Raw genomic sequence first — 16,304 nt, 5'->3', positions numbered from 1 at the left:
TGTATTTCTCTCTCTCTCTCTCCAACAGCCACGTGTTGAATGTTCCGATCGCAATTACGTTAAGTGAAGTCTTTGCGGTAAATAGGGTGCATTCATCACAATTTTGCTGCATGCACTAAACTGAATGCACTAAACTGAATGCACTAAGTGAGGTTGTAAGGTAGCGCCCCATTATAAACTATTAACTGGAGGCGTAATGCTTCCACGGGGACCTTCCATCGAAATAGCTCCATTAAAATTGAACTGCGGCGCTCCCAAGGGCCAGATAAGCGATGTCAGATAAACCATAACATGCGTCTTGCTCCAGCGAATTTTAAACGGGGTAGTTTGCTTAATTACTGGCTTACGAACTGTGGGTCAGCTAACTTGGAACGGCTACGTATTTTACGCATAGTTTGGTCGTGATCTCTAAGCAAGTATTCTGCCGGAGAATTTCTCGTTCTGATCGTTTCTGCGGCTGGCCCGTAAGGAATTTCGTGTGACTTTTCGGCGTTACGGTTACAATAATCGAATTTATATAATTTGAAATTGGTTGTTAGTTTAATTAAAAGCAAGTTCAATAAATAAAAATTCGAGTAATTTATATAAGTAGTGCATTAATAGTGTCATTAGTTCATTGTTCATTTGTTCATTGTCAAATTGTTTATTTATTACTATAATATACTATCCCAAATTATTTTCAATTCTATAAGGCACTACTTTCAGTCCAAGATCTCATGCGGTCATGATATCAAAGATAAGTCGAACACAGTCAACAGGTTCCTAAATAGGTCTTCTTCCAATGTTAAAACCGAAAAATTACGTACAACAGCGTTACTTACCGTAACTGAGAGGGAGTCCCTCTGACATCGCAGCTGCCTTCAATGATCACTTATCCACTGTCTCGTTAGTTAGTAATGTCTCACCCACACCTATATTGCGTAGGCATCCCCAATCATTTTTTGTTCGTCCAACACCCCACACCCTTGAAGTGTCTCACACCATATCATCATTAAAGGAGGGTAACATCTCATTACGGCCGAAGTCTCACTACGACCGAAGGTAGTAAAGGATTATCGGCCATATTGAGACTTTCGGCCGTATTGAGACTTTCGGCCGTATTGAGACATCGGCCGTAATGAGACTTCGGCTGTAATGAGATACAATCTTAAAGGAGTACAGAGGGCCATCCAAAAATTTTAAGTATAAGACATCTGACGAAAGTATACGCGTCAATTTGCCGAACAGGACAAAATGATCTGATGCATGCTGTTTTTCTAAAAAAAAAAAAAAAATGTACACAAACACAGCCGCGCTCGTTCACTTTCGTTTCGACTGGCTTTGGGGGTGTGACAAGGAGGAGAGGGACGACCTATGACGTCATATCGTCTGCGCGGTCAGTCCAGGTCAGCGCCTGTCTTTTTCTTTTTGTGCGTGAGGGCTTTCTTCTTTTGTAGTCAGTAAACCTGTTCCCTGAGAGGGAGGGAGGATTAGCAACTGAAAGGGTGACCGTGGGCATTGCGTTGTCCCGCGGGAGTTTCTCCGTCGTGGGCAATGCTTCTTCAGAGCCCTGAACAGCTGACTAGCAGACGATACTCTGAACCAATCAGCGAGCCCGGACGGTGTAGCGTCAGCGCAAGGTCACAGGCGGGTGCTGGTCTCCACCACTGTTGCGCACGGTCGCTTTTTGCGGCGTACTTTTTAAATTTAATTTCTTCGATAATTATGACTCTGTGGGGTGAATAACTTCTCATCGTGCATTTTCCTGGCCTACTTAACAGTTTGATGGAAGGAAAACAGGGGGTAAAAAAAAAATATGCAGAAATCGCTTTGCAGATTGTCATTGAAATGCGATGGTATTTAAGAGCTCATCGCTGGCATTCTCCGACGGTGGACATAGAAGCCCGTGAAGACTGAAGTACCTGACGTTCTTGGCCACCACTAGCTTGTCTATGCTCCCTGACGAAAACGGGTAGACTATATATAAGAAAGGTATTCAGGATATAGTCAATAATTATAGACCTCATATTTATTTTCCCAGTAATAAGTAAAGTTTTCAAAAATAATTATATAACAGGATAATGAATTATTTAAATAAATTTAATATTCTATGTTCAAATCAGTATGACACTCGACAACGGTTTTCAACCGAATTATCGCTTTTAAGCTTTACTGAGCACATTAGGCCTTCATTAGGTGGTGGCAGTACTGCTTTATCTGTCTTTGTAACCTTTTCCAACGAATTCGATTGTGTAAACCGTACGATTTTGCTGCAGAAATTGAGTAGTTACGGAATCTACGGGCCTGTCGTTAGTCTTATGCATAGTTACTTAGTTATTTAAAAGATAGAATTCAGATAGTCACGTTCCAAAATACTTACTGAGCTCCTGCAACTATAAACTCTGGTGTTCCTCAAGGCTCGGTCCTGGGTCTCCTCTTTTTTCTATTATATATTAATATTTTACTTTACCACGTTCGACACTCAGAGGTTTTCTCTCTATGCAGACGGCACGACACTTTTGCTTTGAGGGAAAAAAACCCTGAAGTATTACATAAGTTACAAGGGGATACTGCTCATTGGTGTATTACGAACTGCTTGAACTTAAACCCAAACAAGACTAGTTGCATAGTTTGTCGATCCTCCCAGCGTGTCCTAGCCTTCCAGGAACCTTTATCTCTGTCAGGTTCACGATGTTTCATCATAAAGCTCCTGGGTTTTACTTTTATTTATGTAACGTACTTCTGGCTTATAATAAGCCGTAGCAGAATGGACAATGCACAGCGCAATACAACATCCCCAAAATGCAAAAGATGATAAAAATTCAACTCAAGTAACCTTCAACTAAGCCAGTAATTAAGGACAATATGCCATATTCGATAGCTTGTTGGGGTAATTTATTCCTATTGTCAGTGGCAGCTGCAAACAAACACGCACAAAAAACAAAAACAAAAACACATACATGGATTAGTGTTTACAAGTCCAGACCTCCAGCCGAAGAGCTTCTGCTACTGTGATGTGATATAATGTGACAAAGAAAAAATGGGGATGTGAGTTTCGACGAAGTCGAACTGGCTACCCCAGTACACTTACACACAGAAAGTACAAACAGATGATGAGATGATGAAAAGCAGAGATGATGTCCAGAGAAGAACAGAGATGATAATGCAGTTCAACATGTAGGTCAAAAGTTTCGACCAAGTGACAGTAAAATGTCGGAATCGCTGGAAGCACACACAGGACACATCACACACTCAGCGTGTAATAGGCTGTCCATAAGCTCGGTTGCATGCAGAAAGTCTTCAAGAGCCCTTAGCGCCTTGTCGGACGATGGAGGACCGAACAGTCTACTGCTTGTGCTACTTTTCTTCCACTAATACATTGATTAGATTAGATTAGAGCTAGGGCAGAGAAATATGAAGAGAAAAGGATACGGAGAGACATAAAGCGGTATGGCTCGATCTGTTTTTTTTTTTTTTTTGATACCCACTTACATATCGATCACACATTAGAGTTATTTATATAAAAAATGTTAAGGCATCAGCCCCATTGTTAAAACTAGGAAATAGTTTCCTCGTCCAATTCTTCTAGACGTGTATTTTGCATTCATACATTACGTTCTCATATCACATATACTGTGCCTCAGTCTGGAGGATGTCAAGGTAGGCTTGCCATTGTTGGCGACACGCTAGTCGGCATCGTCACGGCAGTCTGGAGTCTCACGTATACAAGTAAACATTATCCGCTTTCCGGCCCAGATAAGCCTCCGTCGGAGAGGGTGATGCGCTCCCCAGGCGCGCTTTTTTGGATTCTGCTCATTTGCGTATCAAAATTCGGGGATGGATATGTTAACGCACGTGCGTGTTCCAGGATTTTTTGAACGTGGAATGGCGTTCAACGAGGATAGTCTCTCAATCTGCTATCTCGGTTTTGCCTGAAATTCCCTAATTAAAGAGTTAATTAACGTATTTCACGTAATTAGTCATGGTTTAGGTACATACTCTGTTCCAGAGGATGTTCGCTTGGCCGTAGAACATATATATATATATATATATATATATATATATATATATATATATATATATATGAATGTATAACTGAGTACAGATGGACGCGAAAACAAATAGACTACAAGTAATGAAGAGACTTGGGAGGCCGTATAAGGGTTAAAAACACTTGCTACTTTTATTACATTAATAATTAAGGGGGCGCTAGGAATAGATTTACAGTTAGGGGTCGACGTTTCGGCAGTCAGCGCTGCCTTCAACAGAACTAAACTTGGAAATAGGTGACAAGGGCTTATATACAAGGGAAAGGGGGAAAATGAGAGGGGAACAGTGCACGTGGAGCGGAGTTGGTGATGTTGCAGGAGCGTTGTTGCTAATGGTCCATTGAGCACTTGCAGGAGCGTTGGCTGTCTTCCAGGAGAGTACTCCTTGGTCGTCTGATAAACCTGAAAAGATAAGAGAGATACGGCAGAAAGAACGAAAGAGGGTCGGGGGACTTGGTCTAGGAGCTAAGGCTGCGAACTGTAGACAATACGCCGGGGTCTTCGTTTATCGTGGACTGGAATTTGTGGATTAGGAATGATTCACGCTGTTGCCTGCTACGGTCTGAGGGGAAACCAGATTGTAAGATGTACACGTGGATGTCCTTGAATGAGTGGCCGGTTTGATTGAAATGACGCGACACAGGGAGATTTGGTTTCTTTGTAATATCGGACCTGTGATTATTAAAACGAATTCGGAATGATGTTGTAGTTTGGCCGATATATTGTGCTTTGCATGCGTTGCATTCCAATAGATATACTACGTTGGATGAGTTGCAGTCAGAAGTAGTTTTGATTTTTACTTGGAAGTTGCTGTTTGTGCTTTGTACCCTGTCTGCAGTCTGCATTACAATACAAATTTGGCATCTTCGTCCGTTGCATGGGTGGCAGCCTTCGGTTGTAGGAGGTGGCTTATTGACTTTTGCGTTGACTAAGTGGTCTTGAAGATTTCTTGCACGACGATATGCTATGCGTGGCGGTTCTGGGAATATTTCTCCAAGGCGCTGCGACTGTGTTAAAATTGGGTGATGACGTTTCAGTATGTTTTTAAGGTTAGGGATCGCGCCATTGAAGGTGACTGTAAGATTAACCCGCTTGGGGCGTTCGGGGCGTGTTGTGTTTTTTAGAAGTTCACTGCGATTAGTACGGCGGGCTCTACATATCGCGTCCTTCACGAGATCCTGGGGGAAGTTTCGGCTGACCAGCGTGTTTTGAAGATCGTTAAGGTTTGCGTCCAGCTCGTCCTCTTGGGAACAAATGCGCCGGTAGCGGAGGGCCTGACTGTACGGGATGGCCAATTTTGTATGTCGGGGATGGCAGCTGTGAAATGATAGGTACTGTTGGGAGTCAGTCGGTTTTCGGTACAGATTTGTTACGAGGGTGCCATTGGATATGCCTATATGGACATCTAGAAAATCTATGCTCTCCCTAGAATAAGCGTGAGTGAATTGTATTGTGGGGTGCATGTTACCGAAGTTCTCAATGAAAGACAGAAGCGAGTCTTCAGAATGTGGCCACAGCATGAATATGTCGTCCAAAAAGCGCTTAAAAATTAGGGGTTTAAGTTGACAGGTGCTAAGGAACCGTCCTTCTAGATCACCCATAAAGATATTCGCGTAATTTGGGGCCATTTTCGTGCCCATGGCTGTGCCGTTAATTTGAATGTAATGCCTGTTGTCAAATTCAAAATTATTACATGTGAGTATTAGAGAAATTAGTGTTTCTACGACAGCAGAGTCGTACGGTTAACGGCGTACGGCGTACGGCGTTACGGTCGTACGGCTAAAATTCATAAGCCAGGAAATCCCGGTCGCCCCATAGTATCTTCGAATGGCACATCAACCGAAAAAATCTCCACGTTCGTTGACCACCTCCTCAAAGACATCCCCCCAAAATTCCCGTCATACATAAAGGATACGAACCATTTCCTCCAAATAATTTCGGATATCGAAGTCCCGACCGATTCCCTGCTTGTAACACTCGATGTTACCTCATTGTACACCAATATTCCTCATGATGACGGCATCCATGCCACTGTCGTAGCATATGAAAAATTTTCCGAAAAACCGTACGACTCTGCTGTCGTAGAAACACTAATTTCTCTAATACTCACATGTAATAATTTTGAATTTGACAACAGGCATTACATTCAAATTAACGGCACAGCCATGGGCACGAAAATGGCCCCAAATTACGCGAATATCTTTATGGGTGATCTAGAAGGACGGTTCCTTAGCACCTGTCAACTTAAACCCCTAATTTTTAAGCGCTTTTTGGACGACATATTCATGCTGTGGCCACATTCTGAAGACTCGCTTCTGTCTTTCATTGAGAACTTCGGTAACATGCACCCCACAATACAATTCACTCACGCTTATTCTAGGGAGAGCATAGATTTTCTAGATGTCCATATAGGCATATCCAATGGCACCCTCGTAACAAATCTGTACCGAAAACCGACTGACTCCCAACAGTACCTATCATTTCACAGCTGCCATCCCCGACATACAAAATTGGCCATCCCGTACAGTCAGGCCCTCCGCTACCGGCGCATTTGTTCCCAAGAGGACGAGCTGGACGCAAACCTTAACGATCTTCAAAACACGCTGGTCAGCCGAAACTTCCCCCAGGATCTCGTGAAGGATGCGATATGTAGAGCCCGCCGTACTAATCGCAGTGAACTTCTAAAAAACACAACACGCCCCGAACGCCCCAAGCGGGTTAATCTTACAGTCACCTTCAATGGCGCGATCCCTAACCTTAAAAACATACTGAAACGTCATCACCCAATTTTAACACAGTCGCAGCGCCTTGGAGAAATATTCCCAGAACCGCCACGCATAGCATATCGTCGTGCAAGAAATCTTCAAGACCACTTAGTCAACGCAAAAGTCAATAAGCCACCTCCTACAACCGAAGGCTGCCACCCATGCAACGGACGAAGATGCCAAATTTGTATTGTAATGCAGACTGCAGACAGGGTACAAAGCACAAACAGCAACTTCCAAGTAAAAATCAAAACTACTTCTGACTGCAACTCATCCAACGTAGTATATCTATTGGAATGCAACGCATGCAAAGCACAATATATCGGCCAAACTACAACATCATTCCGAATTCGTTTTAATAATCACAGGTCCGATATTACAAAGAAACCAAATCTCCCTGTGTCGCGTCATTTCAATCAAACCAGCCACTCATTCAAGGACATCCACGTGTACATCTTACAATCTGGTTTCCCCTCAGACCGTAGCAGGCAACAGCGTGAATCATTCCTAATCCACAAATTCCAGTCCACGATAAACGAAGACCCCGGCGTATTGTCTACAGTTCGCAGCCTTAGCTCCTAGACCAAGTCCCCCGACCCTCTTTCGTTCTTTCTGCCGTATCTCTCTTATCTTTTCAGGTTTATCAGACGACCAAGGAGTACTCTCCTGGAAGACAGCCAACGCTCCTGCAAGTGCTCAATGGACCATTAGCAACAACGCTCCTGCAACATCACCAACTCCGCTCCACGTGCACTGTTCCCCTCTCATTTTCCCCCTTTCCCTTGTATATAAGCCCTTGTCACCTATTTCCAAGTTTAGTTCTGTTGAAGGCAGCGCTGACTGCCGAAACGTCGACCCCTAACTGTAAATCTATTCCTAGCGCCCCCTTAATTATTAATGTAATAAAAGTAGCAAGTGTTTTTAACCCTTATACGGCCTCCCAAGTCTCTTCATTACTTGTAGTCTATATATATATATATATATATATAAAAGGGGGGAAAAGCCATTAAAAAAATAATAAGTAAATGATGCTAGACGTGTTTGAAATTCAAACTTACAGATTAAAATGGCTTCTATGGCTGCACGTAGAGAAACAGATACTCATTGAACGATGCGACAGCACCAGAGGACACGTGTTTCGCCGTGTTTGCGGCTCGTCGGCCCTGGGTAGCTGCGCATCGTTCGGGATTGGCAAACCAGGGGTCACTCAGCGAGCGATATACACCTGGGAGGGTGACTGAGCACTCCTCAATGCCACAGTGCAAGCCAGTGAATTATAAAAAAGGGGGGAAAAGCCATTAAAAAAATAATAAGTAAATGATGCTAGACGTGTTTGAAATTCAAACTTACAGATTAAAATGGCTTCTATGGCTGCACGTACAGAAACAGATACTCATTGAACGATGCGACAGCACCAGAGGACACGTGTTTCGCCGTTTTTGTTTCGCCGCGTTTCGCCGTTACTTATTATTTTTTAATGGCTTTTCCCCCCTTTTTATAATTCACTGGCTTGCACTGTGGCATTGAGGAGTGCTCAGTCACCCTCCCAGGTGTATATCGCTCGCTGAGTGACCCCTGGTTTGCCAATCCCGAACGATGCGCAGCTACCCAGGGCCGACGAGCCGCAAACACGGCGAAACACGTGTCCTCTGGTGCTGTCGCATCGTTCAATGAGTATCTGTTTCTCTACGTGCAGCCATAGAAGCCATTTTAATCTGTAAGTTTGAATTTCAAACACGTCTAGCATCATTTACTTATTATTTTTTTAATGGCTTTTCCTCCCTTTTTTATAATTCACTGGCTTGCACTGTGGCATTGAGGAGTGCTCAGTCACCCTCCCAGGTGTATATCGCTCGCTGAGTGACCCCTGGTTTGCCAATCCCGAACGATGCGCAGCTACCCAGGGCCGACGAGCCGCAAACACGGCGAAACACGTGTCCTCTGGTGCTGTCGCATCGTTCAATGAGTATCTGTTTCTCTACGTGCAGCCATAGAAGCCATTTTAATCTGTAAGTTTGAATTTCAAACACGTCTAGCATCATTTACTTATTATTTTTTTAATGGCTTTTCCCCCCTTTTTTATAATTCACTGGCTTGCACTGTGGCATTGAGGAGTGCTCAGTCACCCTCCCAGGTGTATATCGCTCGCTGAGTGACCCCTGGTTTGCCAATCCCGAACGATGCGCAGCTACCCAGGGCCGACGAGCCGCAAACACGGCGAAACACGTGTCCTCTGGTGCTGTCGCATCGTTCAATGAGTATCTGTTTCTCTACGTGCAGCCATAGAAGCCATTTTAATCTGTAAGTTTGAATTTCAAACACGTCTAGCATCATTTACTTATTATTTTTTTAATGGCTTTTCCCCCCTTTTTTATAATTCACTGGCTTGCACTGTGGCATTGAGGAGTGCTCAGTCACCCTCCCAGGTGTATATCGCTCGCTGAGTGACCCCTGGTTTGCCAATCCCGAACGATGCGCAGCTACCCAGGGCCGACGAGCCGCAAACACGGCAAAACACGTGTCCTCTGGTGCTGTCGCATCGTTCAATGAGTATCTGTTTCTCTACGTGCAGCCATAGAAGCCATTTTAATCTGTAAGTTTGAATTTCAAACACGTCTAGCATCATTTACTTATTATTTTTTTAATGGCTTTTCCCCCCTTTTTTATAATTCACTGGCTTGCACTGTGGCATTGAGGAGTGCTCAGTCACCCTCCCAGGTGTATATCGCTCGCTGAGTGACCCCTGGTTTGCCAATCCCGAACGATGCGCAGCTACCCAGGGCCGACGAGCCGCAAACACGGCGAAACACGTGTCCTCTGGTGCTGTCGCATCGTTCAATGAGTATCTGTTTCTCTACGTGCAGCCATAGAAGCCATTTTAATCTGTAAGTTTGAATTTCAAACACGTCTAGCATCATTTACTTATTATTTTTTTAATGGCTTTTCCCCCCTTTTTTATAATTCACTGGCTTGCACTGTGGCATTGAGGAGTGCTCAGTCACCCTCCCAGGTGTATATCGCTCGCTGAGTGACCCCTGGTTTGCCAATCCCGAACGATGCGCAGCTACCCAGGGCCGACGAGCCGCAAACACGGCGAAACACGTGTCCTCTGGTGCTGTCGCATCGTTCAATGAGTATCTGTTTCTCTACGTGCAGCCATAGAAGCCATTTTAATCTGTAAGTTTGAATTTCAAACACGTCTAGCATCATTTACTTATTATTTTTTTAATGGCTTTTCCCCCCTTTTTTATAATTCACTGGCTTGCACTGTGGCATTGAGGAGTGCTCAGTCACCCTCCCAGGTGTATATCGCTCGCTGAGTGACCCCTGGTTTGCCAATCCCGAATGATGCGCAGCTACCCAGGGCCGACGAGCCGCAAACACGGCGAAACACGTGTCCTCTGGTGCTGTCGCATCGTTCAATGAGTATCTATATATATATATATATAACTAATAACATATATGCTTGTAAAGGCTAAAAACGTACACCCTGTATAATGTGCTAAGCATAACCCGCACATTTCTTGGTACTCAACCTGTCTCACCTTTTCTTAAATTCATGCAGCTTAAAGGTCCAACCAAGCAACTTGAGTACGAACAGTGGACCTTGTTTATTTTTAGTTTACTCAATCTGCAAACGAATTTTGGTAAAATGACATTTCTTTTCCGCAGTAGCCGCAGTTTCGCCTTCCCTCGTGCCTTAAAAATTGTGTATGTTCTCGCCTATTCAAAACATTAACTATGCAATTTCTATTCTGCATATAATTGCCGATGATATTACTAGAACCATGTTCCATTTGGCTGACTTTTTCGATGATGTGGTAATTGTTTTTGTGTGCAGTTTGTACATACTAATTTGTCCTTTGTTGAGTATTGATATTAGTTAGGTAAATTAGTAAAATAAAGTAAATCCTGGAGCTTTCAGCAAACCACCATGGCTGCTACCTCCTCCACTGTACAAGCTGTATAGCTATTACACACTCTAAATCAAAATCCTGAATCACAGCGGGATCCCTCACATACCCACGGGCACTCAATCAATAGAGCGGGAAAACAAAATAGCACACTACGGGTCTACAAAATACGGTGTCAGCAGTTCACATTAAAAGGGAGTTCGCACTTAGTGCTCACAATACAGTTGTGAGACCAGTCTCACTCAGGAAGGCTTCCAGCAGACGGACTCAACAAGTCAAGCTTCTCTTTTTTTCCCCTTTTCTTCTTTCCTTGCATTTTTGTGCCTTACTATTGTGTTTAATCGACAGGAGAGAGATGATCCTTCAAAAGATATTATTTCCCACTGGGTTGTCTATCCCAAGGAGGTTCTTATATACCAGAACTTTCTTAAGTTTTACTATGTGACCTCCTTGGTATATCCCAGAGTTCGGGAACTCATTACAAGTAATTCATCACAGAGTCTCTGAGTTCTCATCACAGAGAACTCATTACAAGTAACTCGTTACTGTAACTAAGTTCCTTTTTTTGGTAACTTGTAACGTAACTCAGTACTTTTGCGCCGTGGTAACTTTCAGAGCAACTCGTTCCTGTTTTTGGTAACTTTGCCAAAGTAACTGAAGTTAAGTTCCAAGTTACTTTTAACTTGCTTTTCACTCACGTCCACACATTTTCTTGCTTTCTCTCCGGTTCCTTCATGGCATATTTTGCCATAAAACGTGATATTCAATGAGTGACAGTATTTTATTCAGGAATTAAGGACTGCTGCCATTGAAATAAAGCTGAACCATTGTGCGCCCACGGGGGGTAAGATGCAAAGCGTTCGAATAAACCTCTAGCAGAGAAACATCATTATGACATATTGGTAGACAGACTGAAACCGAAACAAAGCGGAAGGACGGCTGGGTTCCACGACCGGGCACTCGTTCGCTGTCTCCCACTGAAAGAAAAGTAGGACCGAGGGTCTCGTCCATTCAAGGGATCATGTCGTAATCCCCTCAAGACTGTGGCTTTCAGGCGCGACCTTGTTCACCTCTACCTTCGAGCGTAGTTCATTTCTGCCAAACTTTGGCGCTGTCGAACACTATGACGTCGTTTATTTACAAACAGGGAGGGGACTATTGTAGGCATAGAGGAAAACGGTCTAAGCGTGTTGCACTCCTCCGCAGGCTGCGGAGGAACTCAACTGCTCGCGCGCTGCACCTGCGTAATGCTATTTTGTGTCCGGAGTAACTTGGAAGTAACTCGTTCTTTTTGTTAAGTAACTCAGTAACTGCGAGTTAGATTTCATGCTGAAGAACTTCGTTATTGACTTAGTTACATTTAGCACGCGGTAACTTAACTTGTAACGAGTTCTTTTTGACGGGCAACTTCTCAATCTATGGTCTATCCTATAGGTAACTGCTGACATTTCTGTTCCCGTGTACATAAAAATTCAATTCAGTTCATTTTATTAATTAGTTTAATTTTGTTAACTCATTTGCTACGAATGTAAATTCTACATCCATGGCCCCGGTGACCTCTCCAACGGGAGATAATCCGCTAAATTTTATCCAAGATATCCGATGCGGTTAAAGACAAAGAGTTCTGACGACGTGAACTTTTGCGTCATGTGGGTGTCAGTGGTCAGCACAGCTGTGTACCTGGTAGTCCAATCCAATTGAAATCTTCTATGTTAAGTGAGTGTAAGTGCTTGTGAATCCTGGTACAGAAAGAACAAATTGTAAGACCAACGTCGAGTACACGAGGGTGAGGAATTTAACGGAGAGATTAAACGGTTAGGATCATCTTTGTTTATTTTCAAATAAACCTTTCGTGCAAGCAGGCGACCGAAATCGTCTAACGGGAGCAATCGGTACCCAGACGGATAGTTGAGACGGAATACCGTTGTCGCAACAAGTTGGGCCAAACAAAAACAGCGTTGTGACCAAAACGTCTGAGTGTATTCTTTTTGATCGTTTCATAACTTTACTTAGCCCAACTTGTTCCTACGACCTCATTCCCTCTTTCCTGCCTGTCTTGTCACTTATTTCTTCCGATAGACAATTTCTGTCACTTGAAGGAGTGCAGCTGCTTTCTTAAAAGTTCCGTTTAAACAAATGAATATGTTCCTAACTGTTTGATTTTTTTTTTTTTGCTGAATTCTAGTCTTCTCGTATCATGAATGTGTTTTTCCATGAAATCAATATAGATGTATACGGAGACCGAAAAGTCTCCGTATTATTTTTAGTCCGTCCAACTCCAACCGAAAAGTCGATCATTTAAAGGGCTGACGTTATATCCGAGTGTGATGCAAGGCCTTCTCGTTCACTCGCTTCACTCGTCTGAAACCTGGTTTTCATTGCGGCACTGCTCATCGGTGTCTGCGAGGCACCTTGGAATTCATCGAGAGATGTGGTTTGGACCAGCCTGCTCTATGTATGAGACTGATTATGTAATGCAGGAACAGATAAAATCGCATAGACGCAGGCAACCCGGTTGATGAACTCTATAATGAAAAAGCCTGGGTTCAGTTTCTCAAGGTTAACTGATTGATTGATTGAAAAATATGAGTCAAAGACGGGTAAACAATAGGTCAAATCTTATCTCCCATTTTGGTTAATTTACATGACGTCTCAGTATGTCTTCAACGACATATTGCTGAATGCAGCAATAAACAACACAGGGAAGACACGAAGTTGACGCCACGGCTGCTTCACGCTGCACGGCAGCCGTGGCGTCAACCTCGTGTCCTCCCTATGTTGTTTATTGCTCTATTCAACAATATGTCAATATACCAAATACACCAACTTCGTACACTTGTACAATTTATTTATCTTCAACGACCTTGTTTCATTTTTGAGCTTTTCGCCTGCGCATACGAGAGCGGCAAGAAGAGACGTGGCTTACCTTAAATTTGCCTAAGTTGTCGATGACACATTCGAGCGTAGCTTCTCTCCCCAGCGCTACCGTGACATTCTTGATCCCGCCCAGGAACCTTGGTTTGGAAGTGCAGCCTCCTGAAAATGACAGTTTATTTATGTATATTTTTATTTACGATCATACCTCATTAAGCCCTATTGGGCATTACACGATGGAGGGGTATTCAGTTAACTCATTAACTGACGGAACTTGGTAGAGGACTCGCTGCGAAGCTTTACAAAGCAGCGTCCAGCATATAGAAATATGTTCAGTACCTCTCAGCAACGCGTCCTCAGTTAAAAAAAAAAAGAAAAAAGTAAGGTATACTTGGGAAATTGCAGTTACATTAGTTTCAACAAAGCAGCTTCCTGCTGCATTCCAAATTAATCTATCAGCTGTAATTTGACCCTATATCGAACATCCTGATGCTTATGAACTGTGGCGTAGCCAGGGGGGTTAGGGGGTTCAACTCCCCAGAAATCGTACCTTTGCTAGTGCATTACGTTGACGAAAACGAAGGAGGAATCCTCCTTCCCTATGTAAAGTTTCCTTAAAACCCCTCGCCCGAATTATATTTGAACATAATTTTGCGCAAGGTATATGTGACAAACTAGATGGTTCAAACTCAACCGATCCCACTTGAATAAGCCGTAACCTTAAGCTTTTACTATGGGGAGCTTAGGGGGCTTAATCGCTTGCACGCGTTACGAGCTAACGAGGGGCGGGGCACTCGTCGAGAAGGGCACGTGATAAAACACGTGCACACACGAAACAACCAAAACGAAACAACGAAAAAAAAAAAAAAAAACGAAACAACCGTGAACGGAGCAAATATTTTGCTAGTATGGCTGGATATTTCTTGGATGAATCGGTTCGATAAATTTGCATCAAAGTTTAAGAACAGATTAGAACCAGCACGCTATAAGAAAACGGTGAGCCTAATCGCAGTCGGAAGGCATCGTCGGCAGGCGTTGCAGAACAACAGCAACAACAACAACAACAATAAATGATGATGATGAGATGGGGTGTTTTACCGCGGTGGTGCGGTACCCTACCCCATTTCGTTCAAACCGCAGCAAATAGTATAGTTACAGGCAAAATGGAATTACATTACAGTTCTTTGAAAGTATTTTGGTATAGTAACTAATTACTTTAATTTTAGTTGATTACAGTAACTCAGTTAATTTGTTTGTTCAGTTTGCAGTTAATTACGTCACAGTTCTTTGCACAAGATGCAGGTACGAGAACCGTCCTAGGTCTGCGTCCACGCGTGCGTAGGGCACATTTTGACAAGTCAACAATTTGACGCCCCCCCCCCCCTTCAAGAAAGAAAGAAGAAAAAAAACAAAGAGAGGAGAGAGAGAGAGAGAGAGTGAGTGGATATAACAGATTTATATCGACAAGCATAAGCACGGAAGAAACATAAAGAAAACTTTTTTTTAGATAATCCATTAAGGACATCGGCGCGCATGACGGCTGAGCATGCGATATCTGCGTCATGAGCATCTGCGCTTGCGATACCTGCTCACTCATTTCAAGCTCAGCTCCTTCACTCACTCCCCGCACAGCTCTGCGTCTGCTCACTCATCCTCAAGTTATCCGTCACATTGAGCATAAGTGAACATGCTCACGTGTGTGAACGTTGTCAAGTATAACACGTTCCTCCGTGTAGCAGCTGCATGCGCTTTGGCCACGAGGCTGCCCTGAGCTCATGGTGCTATGCTACCATTGCAACTGTTCAGGATATCGAGAAAGTCCCGATGGACTATTACGATGTTTACCCCAACAACACCGAGTATCCTCTTGATGTATGAAAAATATCCTAACAGATTCCGACGGTACGTCCGATGGACGTCGCTCAGATATCCATCGGACGTGCGAATCAGCTAGGACGTTATTTGTACATCCAGAGGATATTCGGTGTTGTTGGGGTAGATTGATTATGGGGAGGGATCCACTTAGTGGTTCTCGTTCGGGTGATCTGCACAGCGCCCGCGGTAGTCCGGAGACTTTCGACACCGCTCACTACAGCTCCACGTTTGTTGTTCACTCATGCTCACTCACTCACTCCCTGCTCAATTCTCCATATGCTCACTCGTGCTCAACTCATTCGCCACATTGAGCATGCGTGAGCATGAATGAGCATGCTTACGAGTGAGTTTTGCCGTGGTATTCGGCTGAGTACGGTACATCATTCAAAAATTGGAATTTTCCTTTCCTATCATTTTACACGAGGTACGGTATCGCTCCGGGACGCTCCCCATCGCTACCGATATATTGGCAATGCTGTGCACAACTACAGTACAAGGGGGAATATGAAGACTTTCCAGACGAATGTCGGCACAGTTCTCCCAGAAGTCGGCCCAGGACGCATGCTAACCCCCTGTCCCCCACTCCTTCCTGCTGTACTCTCTCCACCTGTCCACGTCTGTACGCCGCTCATAGCCACAGTTGCTTCGTGGCGCTAACACACACACACACACACACACACACACACACACACACACACACACAAGGAGGAATATTCAGATTTTTTCGGATAGATGTTTTTCGTCATTCTATGACGAAAGCCGGAACACCAGTTCCCTAAAGTACGATGTACCGGCTTCGAGATGTACACTTAAAGGGACAGTCTCGTACAGCCGGGGCGATTCCGAAA

The 16,304-nt window shown here is 43.8% G+C and overlaps 1 protein-coding gene across 2 annotated transcripts in view; it reads right to left on the bottom strand.

Annotated features, from left to right (window-relative positions):
• The window catches only part of LOC135388695 (lachesin-like), a 199,863-nt gene that overhangs the window by 32,066 nt on the left and 151,493 nt on the right, over window positions 1–16,304 (bottom strand). For both annotated transcript variants that reach the window (XM_064618412.1, XM_064618413.1), the window contains exon 2: window positions 13,634–13,743. In XM_064618412.1, the coding sequence (XP_064474482.1) occupies window positions 13,634–13,743 (110 nt within the window). The remainder of the gene's footprint in view (window positions 1–13,633; window positions 13,744–16,304) is intronic.

This window comes from Ornithodoros turicata, chromosome 3 (genome assembly GCF_037126465.1).
Source record: "Ornithodoros turicata isolate Travis chromosome 3, ASM3712646v1, whole genome shotgun sequence".
NCBI classification, from domain to species: domain Eukaryota; kingdom Metazoa; phylum Arthropoda; class Arachnida; order Ixodida; family Argasidae; genus Ornithodoros; species Ornithodoros turicata.
Note: the sequence above shows the minus strand (reverse complement) of the source record. Positions and strands in the feature narration are given on the sequence as shown.